The following is an 18,018-nucleotide window of genomic DNA, read 5'->3' as shown; positions in this document are numbered from 1 at the left end:
TAATTCCCAGGGTCTGGGATTTCATAATGAGAATACAAACACTAAGGGGCTCTGTTTGTGCAAATATTTCCGTATAGAATTGGTACACGTGTATTTGTTCCTTTGTGCCAACTTTCTGGTCAATGTGTGCCTTTAAATAAGGTCATGAACTCTTCCCACCCTGGCACAAACTCCATCTACAAATAAAAATCCCCCTTACTTTTAGAAATTTGGTATTTTATTAGTGTTCTATTTTCCTCCTAAATGAGCTGAGTTGTTCAGGGCTACCTCTTGTGAAAGAAATGTTTGTAGACTCTCAGGGGAAGCAGAGTAAATTGACATCTGGTAGGAAGTGCCCTTGGAGCAGCAGCTAGGGGCCCCAGGCAGCTTGGGGAGGAAGCGGGAAGCTGCACTCTGTCTGATGAGGTGCATGTGCGTTGTGCAAAATTGAAACACAGTGTACGTGAAAGAGATGTTGAGCCACAGTGCCTGTTTCTTCTCCCAACAAGCAGATTCACAGGAACCCCTCTCTACCTGGATTTCCTTTTGTACGACTCTTTCCTGCCAGGTTCTTCCATTGACATCCATTTTAACAGCATTTCAGCAGCTTAAAAATGTGTTGGGAGCTGCCTGGAGGAAGGTGGGGTGAGGAAGAAGATAAATGGTGTGTCCACGCACAGGATTTTTGCAGATTCTTACAATAGCTCCTGTGGATTTGAGCAAGGAGTATAGAGTTACAAGGACTGGTGGTTTTAGAATGACAGACATCATACTGTAGGCCAGGATTTTGAGGTGTCTTGTTGATTGAAGTAACTTAGTCGACCATAGACCGCCAAATAAGTTTTCATTTGATCAATTTGCGGTTCTTGTTTTTGATCAGTCAGTTTGTGTTTTGATTTCCAGTGCTGCCGAGTTTGATAGACAGACTGGGAGATGCTAAGGACTCTGTGAGGGAGCAAGACCAGACTCTGCTGCTGAAGATCATGGATCAAGCTGCTAGTCCCCAGGTAAGGCAGGGGGTTCTGGGCCCAGCTAGTGCTCGGTCCTGCATGACATCACGTCAGTGAGTTTCAGAGGAAAATTTCCAGAGCACTTCATGCGGTCCCTCTTCCCCCCACAGGATGTTTCAGTAAATAATAAATAGCAAAAGGTATATTCTAGATAAATGGGTGGACTTAACGTGGGTATGGAGCACTTGGTTTAATCCATTAAATGCGAGCTCTCTGCATCTCTGAGAGGGTGTGGCTGTGGTGTCTGGGCAATCAGGGGCCTGGCAGGAGCCCTCATTCCTGTCTCCTTGTGAACTGGGGCCACTGGGATGACAGGCATGGGGACGGGGTCCTGCTGGCCACTGTTGGGTGGGTAGGGAGGTATCAGGAGCAGCCTTCTCAGATGGCCTTCAAAGCTGAGCAGGTTTTTCTCTGGTGGGAAGGTGGGCACCGCTGCTCTAGGCCCAAAAAGTGAGTGAGCCTGGGATCCTGGGCAAGTCTCCCAGCCTGGTTTGGTCTCACTTCCTCACCCAGCAAGTGGATGGGTTTGGGGTGGGGAGAATTCAGTGCAGGTATGTAAAGGAAGGTGTTTTGACTTTTCCCAACCTGGCATACATCTGTTGGCCTGCTCTTGAGAGGACAGAGGGGCCAAGGGAGGCCGAACTGGTTTGGCCCCTGCTGTGGTCCCCTCCACGACCCTGCAGTCCAGGTTGCGTGCTGAGTGAGGGCTGCAGGGCACCTGTCCCCGCTCACCACACACTTGCCTCCGCAGTACGTATGGGACCGAATGCTGGGCGGCTTCAAGCACAAGAACTTCCGCACCCGGGAAGGCACCTGTCTCTGCCTCGTTGCCACACTCAATGCGTAAGTCTGGGCGGGTTGTGGGGAGCTGTGTGGGGAGGTGTGGGCGCCCCCGTGTTGGGGCAGGGTCCTGCCGAGAAGTGGGTGTTGACCGCGTCCAAGGAGCCATGCTGCCCACAGGGTCCATGTGCCCCACCCCCACCCCACTCCCCGCGCGCCCCTGCTGGCCACCCATTTGTGCTTCGGTTCAGGAAAGTTCTGTAAGTGGAATCATGTGGAATGTAACCTTCTGAGGTCGACTCTTTTTCTCTCAGCCTGATTTCCTTGAGGTTGCGTATATCTCATTGCGTGAACAGTAGTTCATTTCTTTTTGTTGCTGGGTAGAATTCCCTGGTGTAGACATGGTAGTTCGTTTAAGCATTCACTTATTGAAGGATATTCGAATAATTTCCAGTTTTGGCTGTTACACAGAAAGCTGTTATGAACACACATGTATCAGTTTTTGCACGAACATAAGTTTTCATTTCTGTTGGGTCAGTGCCCAAGAGTACAATTGCTGGGTCATTTGGTAAGTTCATTTTTAGTTTTAAGAGGAACTGCCAAACTGTTTTCCAGAGTTTTCTGTACCATTTTACATTACCACCAGCAATATATGATTGCTTGTGTCAAATGTTATCACTGGTTTTAATTTTAACCATACGTATGTAATGATATGTTATCGTGGTTTTAATCAGTGTGTCTTTAATAACTGTTGATGTTGGACATTTTCCATGTTCTTATTTGTAGGAGAGGCTTTCTTAAAATTTATGAATCGCCATTTTTGGTTATGAAAAGTAATACTGTATATATCACAGAAATTTACATAAAAATAATGACCATTGTAATCCTACCACCTTCTGCTAATCACTCTTAACATGTTAACATTTTATTCCAGCCTTTAGAGTTTTATTACTTTCAAAAAACAAAACAGATTATAATGCTTATATTACCTTGTAAAGTTTTTCCTCTTCGTGTGCTAGCCTTTTCAGTGTCCTGAAATTTGGCCACATGTATCTGAAGTTTTTTAAAAAATGCTTGAGCCTTTGATCACAGTCGTCCCACTTCTGAGAATCCTAAGGGAGTAACCAGAGAGCATTGTGTTCACAGAGGATGTTTGTGACAGCGTGGATGGTGGTGAAAAGGTGCAGCAGAACGGTGTTCCCTCGGAACCTCTGCAGCCATTTCTCACACTGAGCGCTTGTTAATTGAATGTTTGTTCAACAGAGAGCTGTGCGCACAGGGAGTTAGGGGAGGACCCGTGGGACTTGCAGTTTAGTTGACACTGAAGTTGACCAGGGCAAGACAGTAGTGCCAGGACAGCCTGTGTGAGGCAGGCGAGGCCTTGGGAAAGATTGGGGCTAGGCGGAGCGGGGAGGGAGGGCACCGAGTGCCAAGGGGGAGACTCGCCAGAGAAAAGCACTGACAGTTGTGACCTCTGTGCGAAGGGGCGGAAGGGGTCTGTGTCTGCATTGGAACCAGATGGGGTGGTTGGACCGGGAGCCTTGGTGTGTGGTGGCACTGGGCCAGGGGAAGAGGGAGGCATGAGAGGGTGGAGGAGCATCTTCCTTTCCTGTTCTCACCCCCCTCCTTTTGTTTTCAGCTCGGGAGCACATACTCTGACACTAAGCAAGATAGTGCCCCACATATGTAACTTACTGGGAGACCCAAACAGCCAGGTGAGTGTCCTGGTGAGAGGGGAATCACTGGTTTGGGCAGCTGAGATGCATTGGGCATTACTGTGTGTCTCTGATGGGTGGGTGGGACTTTGGTTATCTTTGTAGAGCTCTGGGCATCATGTAAGATGACCAGCACCAGTGCCCAGTGGCCCACAGCACACGTCTCGGGAGTGTGGTGGCCCCTCTGCTCTCTTCTCTGCATGGAGTGAGCCCTCACTAGCCTGAAGGGACAGTGCTGCTTGGTCCCTGGCAGGTGTGGGTTTTCAGTGGGTGGAGGGTTGCACCCCCACCCCTTGTGTTGTTTGTTCAGAGGTTGGTCAGCCTCCTTGCTCTCCGTGTCCCAGTCAGCAGTGGCCTGTGAGGAAGGTGGCAGGTTCTATAAAGCCCTCATTGATAAAGTCTGGCAGGGGGAACCTCACATTACAGGGCTCTTGTCTGCTGCTGAGATGCTGGGGTTCCTCTTCGTGGTGAACCTGGAGCACAGAAGCAGGCGAGCCTGGACCAGGTTGTTTCCAGTGGAACTTCCTCTCGCCTGGACTGTACACTGGCAGTGCCAGGGAGTCTGCTCTCCTGGAGGCTGGAACCCGGGGCAGTGTAGACCCTAAATGCTATCTGACCCTGTAGCTTCCAAGCCCAAGGAGTAATTACTTAAGGGTAGAGGATGTTGATCTAGAGGACATGGTAACACTGGTCCCTTTGGCCATCGTGTTGAGTAGACACAGGTCACACATGCAGGCCTGGAAGTCAGCTGCAGCCTGTGTGTCGGTGAGGGTACGTATTCACGTGTATGCAGAGTGAGCGAATTTTACATTTGGAGTTTGGGTGATTTAACATGGGGGAGATTTGTTTTTCTGGGTTTTCTCAAGAGTGGAGGAGGTGACAAAGCTGAGTGGTGGCAGCCCCCATGCCTGAGCCGTCATGTCCCTCTTCTCTCTGCCCGCGGGTCCCTCACAGGTGCCTGCCCCTCGCTATCATGCTGCCTGCCTGGGCCGCAGGGCATTTCAGTCTGGCACTGAGCAGGCAGGCAAATGTTTGTTGAATGAATTATTTTTTTTAACCTCGAAGAACCTTTCTACTTCCTGAGGAGGAAATTGAGACTAAGAGAGTTTAAATGCTCTGTCCCAGGTGCCACAGCTCCTAAGAGACAGGTAGATACCCTGGGCCACACTGACTCTCGGGCTAGTAATTCTCCTCCTGAATCTGTTAAACTCCTCGCAGCCCAGACTTTCTGAGGAGCAGACAGGGCGTCAGGCGCTCTGTGAGGAGCTCCCTGGGGCGGTTTGCTTTGCCTGGAGCAGATGTCAGCACCAGAAGGCAGCACAGGTCATGCGTTTGTGCTGATCCTCAGGACACAGTGGCGCTGGCTACTTTTGTAACGTGTGCACGTTTCAGTATGAAGATGTGTCCTAACACCAGCGCTTACTTCCTTTACAAAGTAAACTGATGCCTGTGTCAGTCAGCTCAGGCGGCCGTGACAAAAACAGCTCAGACCGGAGACTCTTATTCCTAAGCCTGGAGGCCGGAAGTCCCGGGTCAGGGGCCAGCTCGATCGGTTCTGCAAGGGCCCTGCCCTCTTCCTGGCCTGCAGACGCCTTCTCGGACTCCCCATGTCTTTTCTCATAAAGACACCAAACCTGTTGTATCAGGGCCTGCTCTCAGGACCTCATTCCACCTCATCTCCTCTCCTTACAGACCTGTCTTTGATTGCAGTCACACCCAGGGTTAGGGCTTCAACAGACAGATTTGGGGACGGGATATGGTTCAGTCCACAGCATAAGGTTGGAGGTGAGAGGGTAATAGAACCTAGGATTTGCCTTTTTCTATCCTAAGGGGGAAAACTGTAGGAAAATCACCTGTCATGTGCCACAGGTAAATGAAGGGGTAGCTTGCAGCGCTTGGAATTGAAAATTGTTTATTCCCTGCTTCTTCCTCTCTCCTTTGCTCTTTACTTCATTGCTTGAAACAAACCTCAGGTCCTGCTGCGCTTCCAGCTTTGCCTCCTGCGCTAAGTGCGCTTCTCTCCTCCTCCCCACCCATCGGCCCTCCCCAGCTGGCCCTGAGCCCACTGTGTTTAATCACCTTTTTCTTCCCGCCTTTTTACTGGCAGAATTTTAGACTTGCAGAAAGATGGGAAGAGGGGTGCACCCCACGTTTGCCGTTGAACGTTTTGTCACGTTTGTTTTCTGTCTCAGCAGTGCACACACGTGTTCACACACACAGAGACAGACTTCTCTCCTTGGATCACTTGGAAGTACTTTACTCCTAGATACCTGGGTGTATATCTCCTAACAACGAGGATGCTTTCTGATACAGTCACATGTCTTTTTCACACTCAGGACACGTAACACTGACACAGCGGTAATGTGTGGTGCACACAGTCTGTATTCAGATTTCCCCAAGTTTGTTTGTTTCTCTCTCTCTCTTTTTCCATTCTGTTCCTTGAGCCTTATGTGTTGCTACTTCTTTCTTAGTTCATATCTGTGTTTGGCCAGATTGCTTACTTGCTTTCTTTGGGACCTGTCTCATTCCAGCTTTACCTGGTAAGATGCTGTCTTTCTAAGCACAGTTATAGCTTCCTTCCTCTTCCATAAAGTGCTTCTTGGTGTCCTCTGGTCTGCTGCCCCCTCCCCTGAGCTGTGCGAGCTCTCTCTGCTCTTGTGTAACATTGATCACATCCTGCCCTGTGCTCAGTGCAGAATTCGTGGACCTTCCCATCTCCCTTTAGGACTGTGGGTTTCTTGAAAATAGGCCGGGTGTAGCCTATATACCCCTTTTTTGTTGCTCACTTAATATTTGTTTAAATGACTTACATCCTGAATGCTTTACATGATGTTTTATTTTTAGAATAATTCATTTATTTGTAGTGTTTTCTATTTTGGAGAGATGGTTTGAAAATTCTAGTCTCTAGCATCATCTTAAAGGAGGGAGAGCATTAAGGGGTGTGGACTTGAACGTGTGCATGGGGCTGGGACCTAAATTTTCTGCTCTTTAGAACTGTGCCCACAGAGTCAGCACTGTCAGACGTGGCTTCACCAGCCCAGCGTCGGTAAGGGGCTGTGCGCACAGTTGCGTTGGTAATTGGTGGTGAACGTGGGGTGTTGTACAGCCTGCGGTGTCCACAGCAGGAGGTGCAGCTGTAAGATGTCTTCTTTTACGTCTAGGTTCGGGATGCAGCAATAAACAGCTTAGTGGAAATTTACAGACATGTAGGAGAACGTGTGAGGGCAGATCTCAGTAAAAAAGGATTGCCGCAGTCCCGGTGAGTTCAGACTTTTTTCCTTTCTTCTGCTCTTTCCCCTGCTCTTTTTCAGTTACCGTCTTGGTTTGCACAACTTACTTGGTTGTGATAACTTTACTGACGGAATGTACAGTTAGAGGATTGATCTCGTCCGGATCACACTTGTTGGGGCCCCTTTCACTCCACTTCCACAAAAGCAGGACTTCCTCACCCAGAATAGTTTTGTGGATTTTTTGTTTTTTGGGATGGAGTTATTAGAGACGGAACCCAGGACCTCGTGCCTACAAGTGTGAGCGCTGCCACTGAGCTCCAGCGCACCCCCTGCAGAAGAGGATTTTTTAATTCCTGTATCTTATAAACCTGCACCTTGTGGCCTTTGAACATGGTGAGAACAGGTGGGAGGAAGGTGAGCTGAGGAGTCCTAACCCGTCTGTTAGGGAAGCTGAGGGCACAGGTGAGCGGGGAGAGCAGGGCCAGAGGCAGAGGTGGTTCAGTGCGACAGCACATCATCGTTGGGAAAGCAGTAAGACCCTCCCTGCTCCAGGGACGTCACCGCGCTGCGGAGCTCACGGTGGCGCTCGGCTGTGGATGGACCATTGTCTGTGGTATGAGCCGTGTGTTGTGTGCGGGGGTTGCAGCTCAGGGGGCGGGGGAATGACATGGTGAGACAGATCCAGAGGCGTGGGCACAGAAGAGCGGCCACACGCAGGCCCCAGTCCTCTGTCCCCGAGGCGAGCTTGCAGGGTCAGCCTGTGCTTCCTGGGAACATGGATCTTGGGGGCCTCCTCCTGTTTCCACAGGGTGGGATGGGGTGGGTCTCTGAGCTGCACAACTGCTCTCCTTCTGGGAGCCTGTGGCAGAGGTGCCAGTGTGGCCGCCCCGGTGAAGCCTGCACTCAGAGCCTGCGAGTTTTCCCGGTGGGCAGCACTCCACGCTCGCTGGCCTCTCGCTGCTGGGAACCGGGCAACCTGTGTGACTCCACGCCGGGAGCTGGAGTCCACCGCCACCTGGGCTCTCCCCACGCACCTTTCCCCTTTGCTGATTTTCCCTTGTATCTGTGTACTGTGATGCTCGCACTGAGTTCCCCAAGCGTGGTAACCCTGGGGCTGGTCTGGGGCCCCAGTGCAGACTGGGAGGGGTTTAGGTGAGGCTCCAGAGCTGGGTTAGACCCTTCTCTTCCAGACTCCCGGGCATGTGTTTTTTCCCCACTAGCAACACCTCCACCCTTTTAAAAAAAATATATTAGAAAGTACAGAAGAGTTTGGACATCTGTGAAAAAAAATGAGAGTTTCCACTGTGCCACGTAACCTGAAATCCTTCCTACAGATTCTCGTCCAAGAGAAGAGGGTGGTCCTAGGGAAACGGACCCATGTCCTTTACAGCCATTGATATAAAACTCAGTCAGACACAGTGCTTGGGAAACTAGGCTTAGTTCTTCAGAAACTTTACTGACGGAGCAGAAACCTCATGTTTCTGTGTTTTTTACAAGACAGTTACCTAAGATCCAGCACTCTAAGATCTGACCACACAAGGCCGCCGCCTTGATTTGGTTGGAGATACGTCTGTATGAAACAAGACATTTATTTAAAGGTCTCCTACCATTGTTCAGGAAATTAAGTGTGTGTGTGTCTCCGAGGGGCTGACTGGAATGCTTGAATATTCTAGACTTATTTACATTGGGACAGGGTTTTTTTGTTGTTATGTGAAGATAGTAGATTCTTCAGCTTAGCAAGATTCCACACCACTAATAAAATACTGTAGAATTTGCTTATGTTTGCTAAAACTTGAATTTAGTTCTGGGAAAAAACTGTCCTCTTTAGAGTGTGTTCATCGAGCTGTTTGAGGAGAGGCTTGATTACATCTCTAAGAGACCGGCGATGGAGCAGGTGCCTTAATACCCAGCTAGCGACCTAGGAAGAGCAGTCATCTGATTAAAGTGGCAGTTTTCTGTGTCCATCTCTCAGCTGGCAGAAGAGACTTGTACGTCTCGAGCCTCACTTTGTAGAAGCTGGAATCATGCTTCGGGGCCCTGAGTTTAGTTGTTATTTAAGTGTGTCCTCTGGTGGCTGAAATCATACTGAGCCTGAGAATAGAGTGAGGATGTTCAACAGAACCTCCTTCATCTTAGGGGGTCCCCCCCCACCCCATGGGGTCTCGGTATAGCTGAGCAGTGGGCTTCAGTCGGGATAGTACCTGGCCGTTTTGCACAGTTGTACACACAGTGTTTTCACAGTTCACACACGTAATGTGTTCGGAAAGCAAATTCTACACGATTAGCTTCTAGCTGTCTGTTGTTAGATGCTGTATCGCCGTATGAGGTTTGTGAAAAATTCTTGGCAACCGAGGAAACTGAATGAAGCCCTGCCCCCCTCCCTGTGGTTTTGCCTGCGTAGACGCCTGCTCTCGGCCCAGTGGCCGTGCGCTGCCGCCCGCTGTGCCGGAAGATGCCTCATTCAGTGTGGTGTGTTTTAGTCTGTGACGCTTTGGTAAAGAGGTCACTGGTGTTAAAGTTCTTCTGAAACCATTATGTGGGGACCGGGCTCCTGACACAGCAGCTGGTTTAGAACCAAAGGTAATTTAGTTTGTGGAGACAGTGGATGGTTGTAACTATTTGGTAAGCTGTCCTTGTGAGCATATAGTTTTGACTAGTGCTCATAATACTTGTTTATAAAAAATTTACATTGACAAGACATGATTATCTAATGATTGTATTGTTGAGGGAAGAATGGAAACTTTATCATTTTCAGTTTGCTTGTTAAAGCTTTAGTATTCCAGGGAGGGCCCAGGGCAAAGGCAGATGAGAAGTGTGCTCTTGAATACCCTCTCTTGTCTGTAAATTTTATTTCCTGTCAGCCGTTTGTGCAGAGAGCTGGCTGGGTTCGTGAGGTGTGCTGGGAAGAGGCCATCCCGTATGTCAGAGGCAGATGCTGTCGCTGTTGATGTGGATGCTCTGTATCTGCTGCTCTGTCAGTTCTGTGCTCCTGCTGCCGTTTCTTGGTTTGTCACCATGAGAACCTCACTCCACACTGTGCAGAGTGGATGTCATCCCTTCCTTCCTGACCTCCTCATGTGCTCATGCTTTCTCCTCCCCCGTGCAGGGCCCTGTCTTGGTTTTGACTAGGACAGTGTGTGGTTTGCGTTCCCGCTTGCTGTTTGTGCTGGTGAACTGTGACCCACCCCCTGCCCCGTGTTTTCCCGGGAGACTGCCTTCCTTCCTTCCTTCTGTGTTGTCGTTTACGCCCTGCCCGGTGATGTCTTCTCCTTGGGCCTGTCGTCGTCCCACTGGCCACCTCCGCTGCCCCTTTACCGTCCTGACGTCCCTGTCACCATCCAGGGGCTTCACGTCTCCTTCCTCTGCAGGTGCACCTGCTCACTCTGGGGGACCATGTCTTTCTTGCTGTTGTGTCTCATTGTGCTTGTGTTCCGGGAGCTTTCTGAGGAAAGATGTGGAGAAGGAACATTGCTTTGAGTCTGAGAGTATATTTATTCCACTTGACATTGATGGTCAGGGTTTAGAAGCCTAGGTTGGAAGGCCTTTTCACCCAGTCCTGATGCGAATGCCCCTTGGTGCTCCAACCTTCAGGGCCTGTAGTGAGAAGCCCAGTCATTCCAATTCCTGGGTCCGTAACTTTGACTCTCTGTCCGCACTGTCCGTCTGAAACTTGACGCCGGGAGGCTACTTCGGTTTCTCGTGCTGTGCACTCGGAGGGCCTTTCAGTCGGGAACTGCGTGTCATTTACATCTCGGTATGTTTCATTGAAAATGCCATGACCGCTTGGGCTGGTTAGCCCTCTGATTTTCTTATTTTTCTCTCCCATTTGTATCTTCATGATTTTGTACTGTGAGTAGGGCTGCTATGAAAATGAGTGCACAAATATTTGGTCCATTCCCTGCTTTCAGTTCTTTCGGGCATATGCCCAGAAGTGGAATTACTGGATCATATGGTAAAGTTTTTTGATTCCCACTGTTTTGTTTTGCTGTACCATTTTACATTTCTACTCATCCTTGCCAACAATTATTTTGTTTTGTTTTGGTAAATAGCTATCCTTAATGGGTTTCTCATTGTGGTTTTGATCCTCAAAGAATTTTTGTGGGACCTTTGTTGAAATTCAGCTGACCCCTACTGTACAGCTTTCTTTGTGTAATTTCAGTTCTAGTCCATTGATATGCATGCCTGCCCTTCTGCTGGAAGCACACGGTCTTGATTAGTGTAGCTTTGTAAAATTTGAAATCCAAGTTTGTTCTTTTTAAGATTGTTCTGGCTGTTCTGGGTGCCTTATGTGTGTCCTTGTGAATTTTAGGATGTATTTTTCAATTTCTGCGAAAAAGGGCAGCTGGAATTTTTGTAGGAACTGAATCTGTAACACATTTGGCAAATATTGCCATCTTAACAGCATTGTCTTCCAGTCCATGGACTTGGACTGTCTTTCCATCTTTAAGTCTTTAATTGCTTTCAACAATTGCTTAGTAGTGTCCAGTGGACAAGTCTTGCACCTCTTTTGTTAAATTTATTCCTGTGGATTTTCTTTTGGTGCTTTTGTAAGCAGAATTTTTTTAAATTTCAATTTCAGATGGCTCATTGTTAATGTATAGATATAGAATTGATTTTTTTCAATATTGATCTTGAATGCTGCAACTTGCTGAACTCTCCCTAGTTCTAATGGTTATGCTGCGGCCTTCTTGGGATTTTTAAATACAAGATATGTCATCTCTTCTGGAGAAAGTTTATTTCTTCCTTTCCGGTCTAGATGCCTTTTCTCTTTCTTGCCCAAGAGCCCTGGCTAGAACATCCAGGAAGATGTTGAGTAGAGGTGGTAAGAAGGGCTGGCGTTGTCCTGCTCCTGGTCTTGGAAGGAAAGCTTTCATCTCACACCCTTAATTACAATGTTAACTGTGGGGTTTCTGTATGACTTTATGAGGTTGAGGAAGTTTTATTCTTAGTCTGTTGAGTGTTTTTATCATGAAAGGATATAACTGCTAGTTCTCTATATCTGTGTGCCTGGATTTTTGTGGGGCAGAGGGGAGTGGTTATATTCATTAGTTTGTGGTATTTTTTAGATTCCACATATAAGTGATATACAGTATGTCTTTCTTTCTCTGATTTATTTCACTTGGTATGTTGTACTTTAATATTCATTCATCTCCAAGTATTTTCTGATATCCCCTTTTTTCCAGCAGAAAGCCACATATTTTTTAAATGTAGTATATGTATGTATGTATATATATGTGTGTGTGTGTGTGTGTGTGTATATATATAAAGTCTCTATACATCTCAGAAGAATTTATTGAAAGCTTATGTAGAATTATATAAATTCTCAGCACAACCAAACTAAACACAAATATTAACAGGATGCCCAGAAGAACCTCAAGTATTTGGAAATTAAACATAATATTTTAAAATAAACATGGGTCAAAAAGAAATCACAGGGTTAATTAGAAGCATTTTGGAACTGAATGGTAATGAAAATGCAACATATGAAAATTTATTTTAAATTTTAAAGCAGTGCTCAAAGAGAAGTTAATAGTTTTAAATAAAACTCTTCCTAAACATAAGTGCAAAGACCCTAATGGAAGTCAAATCTAGTCAAATCTAGCAATGTATTAAAAAGATGATAAATCTTGAGTTAGTGGGGTTTATCCCAGAAATACAAGAAGTTTAACATTAGAGGTTCACATACATAGACACATATCCATATAGTATGTTGAAGTTTTTGGTTGTTAAATGTCTCAAAGCCAAAAACTACAGATAGTCTAGGTGGCCATCAATAGAAGAATGAATAGGCTCTGTTCATACAATGGAATACTCATCAGCAATAAATAGGAATGAAGTACTGATGCAACAATATGGACAAATCTCAAAAGCATGTTGAGTTAGAGAAGCTTTTCACAGAAGAATATATACTGTCATTCCATTTAAATGAAGTTCTGTGCTAGGCAAACTAATCTGATTTTAAAAAAAAATCGGAATGGTGATTGCTTCTAGGGCCTGGGAATGACTCAGAAGAGGCAAGAAGGAAATTTCTGGGGTGATGGAAATGTTTTATCTTCTTTTTAATTTTATTTTTCATTGAAATGTAGTCTATTTACATTGTTCCACGTGTACAGCAAAGTGATTCAGTTGTACATACATACATAGATCCTTTTCCATTACAAGTTATTACAAGATACTGAGTATAGTTCCCTGTGCTGGGCAGTAGGACCTTGTTTATTTGATGTATAGTAATGTGTGCCTGTTAATCCCAAACTCCTAATTTATCCCTTCCTTCCCCTCATTTCCCTTTTGTTTTCATGTTTGACCTATTTGTTACTACAGCTGTTTCGTTAAATTCCTTCGGGTTTTATCCTATTGTGGACATAGGTCATGATTTTTGTATTCTGTGGTTTCAGTCCTGTGAAGTTTGCTGAGGCTAGTTTGTCCTAGAGAATCCTGCATGTGCCCTTGAGAAAAACGTGTGTTCTGTGGTCTGTCATAAAATGTCCAGTTAATCCTGCTGAGTCACCTCCTCCTCTCTTCAGTTCTGTCGCTTTGTTTCATCATCTTGGGGCTCTGTCCCAGGTGCTTGTGTAACTGTCATCTTCCTGATACACTGACCCCTTCATCACTGTAGACTGTCCTTCTTTGTCCCTGGTAGCAGTTTCTGTCTTGAAGTCTACACTCTAGGTCTTTTTTGAGCACTTTTTGAATAGAGTATCTTCTTACATCCTTTTACTTTCAAATTTTGTGTTTTTGTGTCTAAAATAAATCTCTTGTAGTTAGCATATAGTTAGATCTTGTTTGTTTATTCAGACTGACAGTTTGCCATTTAGATGAAGTGTTTAACACATTTGTGCTTAATGTAGTACTGGTAAGGTAGAATTAATTTCTGCTATTTTATTTGGCTCTTTGTGTTCTATATGTCATGCCTTTTCTGTGTCTCTGTTCCTCTAATACTGCCTTATTTTGTGTTAAGTAGATATTTTCTAGTGTCCCAGTTTAATTTCTTTCCTGTTTCTTTTACTGTTATTTTTTTGGAATTATTAAGTGTTTGTTCTGGGGATTTCAAGTAACACCTTAACCACAGTCTAGTTTGAATTATTCTTCTTAATTTTAATATTAAAAATTTTATTCCTACATAGCTGTGTTTTCTCCCCTCCTCTCTGTTGCTGTTCTTGTTATGCAAGTTACATCTTCATATGTTATAAGCTGGGAGTGTACACTGTTACGTACTTACTGCTTTATGCAGTTTCCTTGTAAGTCTTGTAGGACCAGAGTAGAGTTAACAACAAAAATACACATTTACACTCTGCCTTATATTTACCTATGTTTTATATTTACATTTTTAGTCTTAATCACCTCGTGTTGTCAAGCAGGATTGGTTCTAGGACCCCTTGTGGATGCCAGAAGTCCGTGGAGACCCCAAGGGGTCTCTTATATAAAATGGTGTAGTGTTTCCACATAACCCATGCACACCCTCCTGTATACTTAAATCACCTTGAGATTACTTACAATACCTAATACAATGTATATCCTATATAAATAGTTGCTGGGTGTGACCAATTCAAGTTTTTCTTTCAGGAAGTTTCTTTAAAAAAAATTTTTTTTTTTATATTTTTGGTCAATAGTTGGTTGAATCTGCACATGTGGAACCACAGATGTGGAAGGTTGACTGTACTTTTACTGATGTTCTTTGTATCTTCATGTGGATTTGGGTTTTTGCTTTGTGTTCTTTCATTTCAGTCTGAAAGAGTCTTATCTTATGTTTGTCTAGAAATGACTTAAATTCTCCTTCATCACCCTCCTCCGCCAAAGTCTACGCTTTATTATATTGGTGATGTGATGTCATGCAAAGACTGAAACATCTTTGGCCCAGGGGGCATCCTCTGCTTATTTTTGAAGGATAATTTTCTTGGGTATAGAATTCTTGGTTGAGATTTCTAATTTCAGGAGTTTGAATATGTTATCCCACAGCTGCCTGGCCTCCGTTGTGTTAGATGAAAGCTCAGCCCTTCGCGTGACGAGTGGCTTCTCTGTTGTTGCTTTCAAGGTAGTCTCTTTGTCTTGTCTTTGAACTCTTTGCTTGTTGCCTGTCTAGGTTTGGGTCTCTATGTTTATCCTATTGGGGGTTTGTTGAGCTTCATGAATTTGAAAGCTTTTTGGGCATCATTTTTTCACGTGATCTTTCTGTCCTTTTTCCTTTTCCTCCTCTGGGATTCCCATCGTGCGTCTGGGGTCATAAGAAGATGCTCTCCTGGGCTCTGCGTTGTTTCCCTCCTGTTCGTTGTTCTTTTCTCAGACATGACCGTGTCACTCATCTTCACCTTTGCTGCTGGTTTCTTCTCCCAGCTCCAGTCACTGTGGAGCCTTTCTAGTGAATTTTTAATTTCAATTGTTCACTGAATGTTTAGTTTCATTTTGAGAATTTCTACGTGATCCTTACGTTTTCTATGTCTTCGTTGATGATCTCTATGTGATGAGACCTTGGTCCTTAGTGTTTCCTTTAGTTCTTTAGAGATAATTTCCTTTAGTTCTTTCAACATATTAATAGTTACTTTCAAGTGTTCACCTAGTAAATCCAAGGTCTGAGTTTCCTTTCAGGATAGTTTCTGTGACTGATTTTTCCCTGTGTATGGGCGTGATTTCTTTACACGTCTCAAAATTTTGTATTGAAACTGATCATTTAAAATGCTACATCGAGGCAGCTTTGGGATTCATCCTCTCCCCATCTCTGCAGGTTTGGTGCTGGTGTTTGTCGTTTTGCTCTTCACGTGTATGTGCAGCGCTGTGGTCCCTTCTGGGTTGGGGAGTGTCAGCTAGTGAGGGACAAGAGTGCCACACGGTGCACCTCCCGGCCTTTGCTGGAGGCCCTGTGCCCGTGCGGCTTGCCTTCTGGACATGGAGAGGCAGCCTGCACAGCTGCTGTCCTCCATGCAGCACCTCACGGTCAGCTTGCCGCATCTGTGACTTTCCAGACTCCCAGAGTGTGTGGGCGCTTCCCAGGGTTTCCCGAGAACACTCACCCTCCAGCTTTTCCCCCTAAGTTTTTGCTCAGTTGTTTTTGCCGTCTCAGGCAGCTGCCACGGTGAACACTTGTTGCTGAGTCTTTTTGATTGTGGCCTTAGGGACCAGAATCTCACATTGAGCGTGCTCTGAGTCGGGTCAAGTAAGGACGAGCCCTGGGAGTAGGGCTAGGGATGTGCCTGATCGGCCACACAGTGACCGTCCTCTGGGCCTGGGGGTTTTTCATGGGGCTCCAGACCTGCTCGGCTCTTCCCAGGGTTTGTAAGGCTGCTGGCTTTCAGCCCGTGAGTGGGGTGGAAGTAGGGCTCCGCAGAGCGATGGGGAGCTTGCTGTTCTTATCAGGATTCAGCCCTTTTTCTTGAACAATGCTCCTTGGATTGTTTCAAGCCTTTCTTCAATTTCAGAGTTTTGGAAAACTTGATTTTGATAGATTTTGCAAGTGTTTTCTTTGCTTCTTTGGAGGAGCAGATTTTCAGAGATCCTTGTGCGTTTTTGAAGGGCTCCTCCACTGTTTACTTTCATGATTATAATATTTTTTCATCTCTTTGGAAGTATAAATGATATATTTTAAAACTTTTCATAGTCTCTTTCCTCTAAATTAGGATTTTGGGATATTTACATATTCATTTTGGCCACCTTTTTCATATTGGAAGCTTTGTTTTATATCTTACAATCTTTGGTTGCCTGCTCATGGTCAAAGGTAGCAGCCTGAAAAGCCAGTATGAAACTGAGTGTGTGGGCGGGGCTTGTTGACCATGAAATTACTAGTATTTGCTTTTAGGAAATTATTTCAAACTTTTATTATAAAATATTCAAGGAAGAGATAATTAGATCTAAATCTTATAGTAAAATAAACACCAGTTGCATTCAAGAGTTGAATACTTAAATTCACAAAAACCAGGGGGATATGGTATTGGTTATTTGTCAAACTAGTAAAGAAATTTATTTTAAATTTGAGATCTAAAAATTTAAAATAAAAAATGCAAAAAAATTGGTGGCTTCAGTAATCCTTAGTGTCTTTGATCATATTAAAACTCACCCTTTTAGACTTGTGCAAATTGAGAGGTCCCAAAAGAGGCATCTTAATTGCTGTGCTCAGAGCTGGGAGGCAGCGGCCGTGCTGAGGAGCATTCTATTGTGTTAGACTATCTAAAGCCAGGGACTGGTCTCTCGGGGTGGCAGTCTTCAAGGGGCCATGGCCTATGTATTACTGAGTGGGAGAGGCAGCTCTGAAGAGGATTGTGATGGCAGAGGGGAGGCACCTGCCAAGGGGTCTGAGTGAAGGTCAGTGTTCTCATACCTGGGTGTTGGGGCTGCCAGCTGTGGGCGGTGTGGCTACGATGAGATCTGCAGACTCTGTGGAGAGTCTGCGGTTGCTGTGGTGATGGTGACTTCTCTCCTGGAAAGGAGAGATGCTCATCCTCCCAGTAACTGTAGGAACCACCAGATGGAGGTATCCTTTGTCCCTGAGTCCGCATCTGTAGGCAGGTTCACATCAGAGGTGCGGTTGTGACACAATAAAGTGGTGCGTGGCCAGGGCACGCCCTGGCACCCTGTACGGTGACATGATTCACAGCTTGTTAAGCCACTGAGGACTTTTGTTACTTATGAAAGGGAAGGTGATGGAAACACCATAAGAAATTGGTTCTGAGAAATCTTTCCAGATTTTTAGTAACCACTGGATTTGAAAGTGAGTGATAGTTTTACTCATCTGGTCCTGATGACAAATAGGTAATTCAGTGCTGACTTAGTTGAAGGTGCTTGGAGCAGTTTTCAGGAGGGCTCTGAGGCTGCATCTGGGCTTGAATGGAAAGATAGGTTGAAAAGGTGAATACTGCTGTGGAGAGAGGGTGAGGAGGGTCAGGCTGGTTCATCCCCTTGGCTAGCCTCCGCGTGCTGGGGAGTACTTCTGGCCCCCCGTTTCTGAGACGGATGCTGAGTGCAGTAGAATAGAGAAGTAAGTCGGAGCTCAGGGTAGGCACATTCCGCTTCCAGCATGTACTGGCTCCATGAATGAGCAGATGCTGGAGCTGGGACCAGAGTGTGCCATGTTCCCGTTTTCCACATTTTTGAGGGCAGGGCAGGACTAGGTCCCAGCTCCTTCACACAGGGGTGTCACTTTCCTATGTGACCCGATTCTTGGTGTGTGCAGAATGCCAGTCAGTACGGAGCCCACCCCTGCTCCCAGCAGGCTTCCATTCTGGGTGGGAGGTACACACACATGTTTGAACAGTGGAGCTTGTATGACAGGTTGGTTGTAAGAAAGTGTGGAAGTGTCTAGTCTGACCCCTGAAACGG

At 45.9% G+C, this 18,018-nt stretch overlaps 1 protein-coding gene and 1 long non-coding RNA gene across 7 annotated transcripts in view; one reads left to right on the top strand and one right to left on the bottom strand.

Moving 5' to 3' along the window:
* The window catches only part of CLASP1 (cytoplasmic linker associated protein 1), a 191,567-nt gene that overhangs the window by 53,664 nt on the left and 119,885 nt on the right, over nt 1-18,018 (top strand). For all 4 annotated transcript variants that reach the window (XM_072960809.1, XM_072960808.1, XM_072960810.1 and 1 more), the window contains exons 6-9: nt 883-986; nt 1,741-1,832; nt 3,409-3,484; nt 6,646-6,743. In XM_072960809.1, the coding sequence (XP_072816910.1) occupies nt 883-986; nt 1,741-1,832; nt 3,409-3,484; nt 6,646-6,743 (370 nt within the window). The remainder of the gene's footprint in view (nt 1-882; nt 987-1,740; nt 1,833-3,408; nt 3,485-6,645; nt 6,744-18,018) is intronic.
* Nucleotides 245-17,167, bottom strand: LOC140696324 (uncharacterized). Of its 3 annotated transcripts, none has more exons than XR_012072488.1 (3): nt 16,760-17,167; nt 2,759-2,881; nt 245-686 (listed from the first exon to the last, which is right to left on the bottom strand). It is a non-coding gene; the product is annotated as an uncharacterized lncRNA (long non-coding RNA). The 3 variants fall into 3 exon arrangements; XR_012072489.1 differs by having other exon boundaries at nt 17,021-17,167; XR_012072490.1 differs by lacking the exon at nt 245-686 and adding an exon at nt 2,016-2,244.

Source organism: Vicugna pacos, chromosome 5, assembly GCF_048564905.1.
Source record: "Vicugna pacos chromosome 5, VicPac4, whole genome shotgun sequence".
NCBI lineage: Eukaryota > Metazoa > Chordata > Mammalia > Artiodactyla > Camelidae > Vicugna > Vicugna pacos.
Note: the sequence above shows the minus strand (reverse complement) of the source record. Positions and strands in the feature narration are given on the sequence as shown.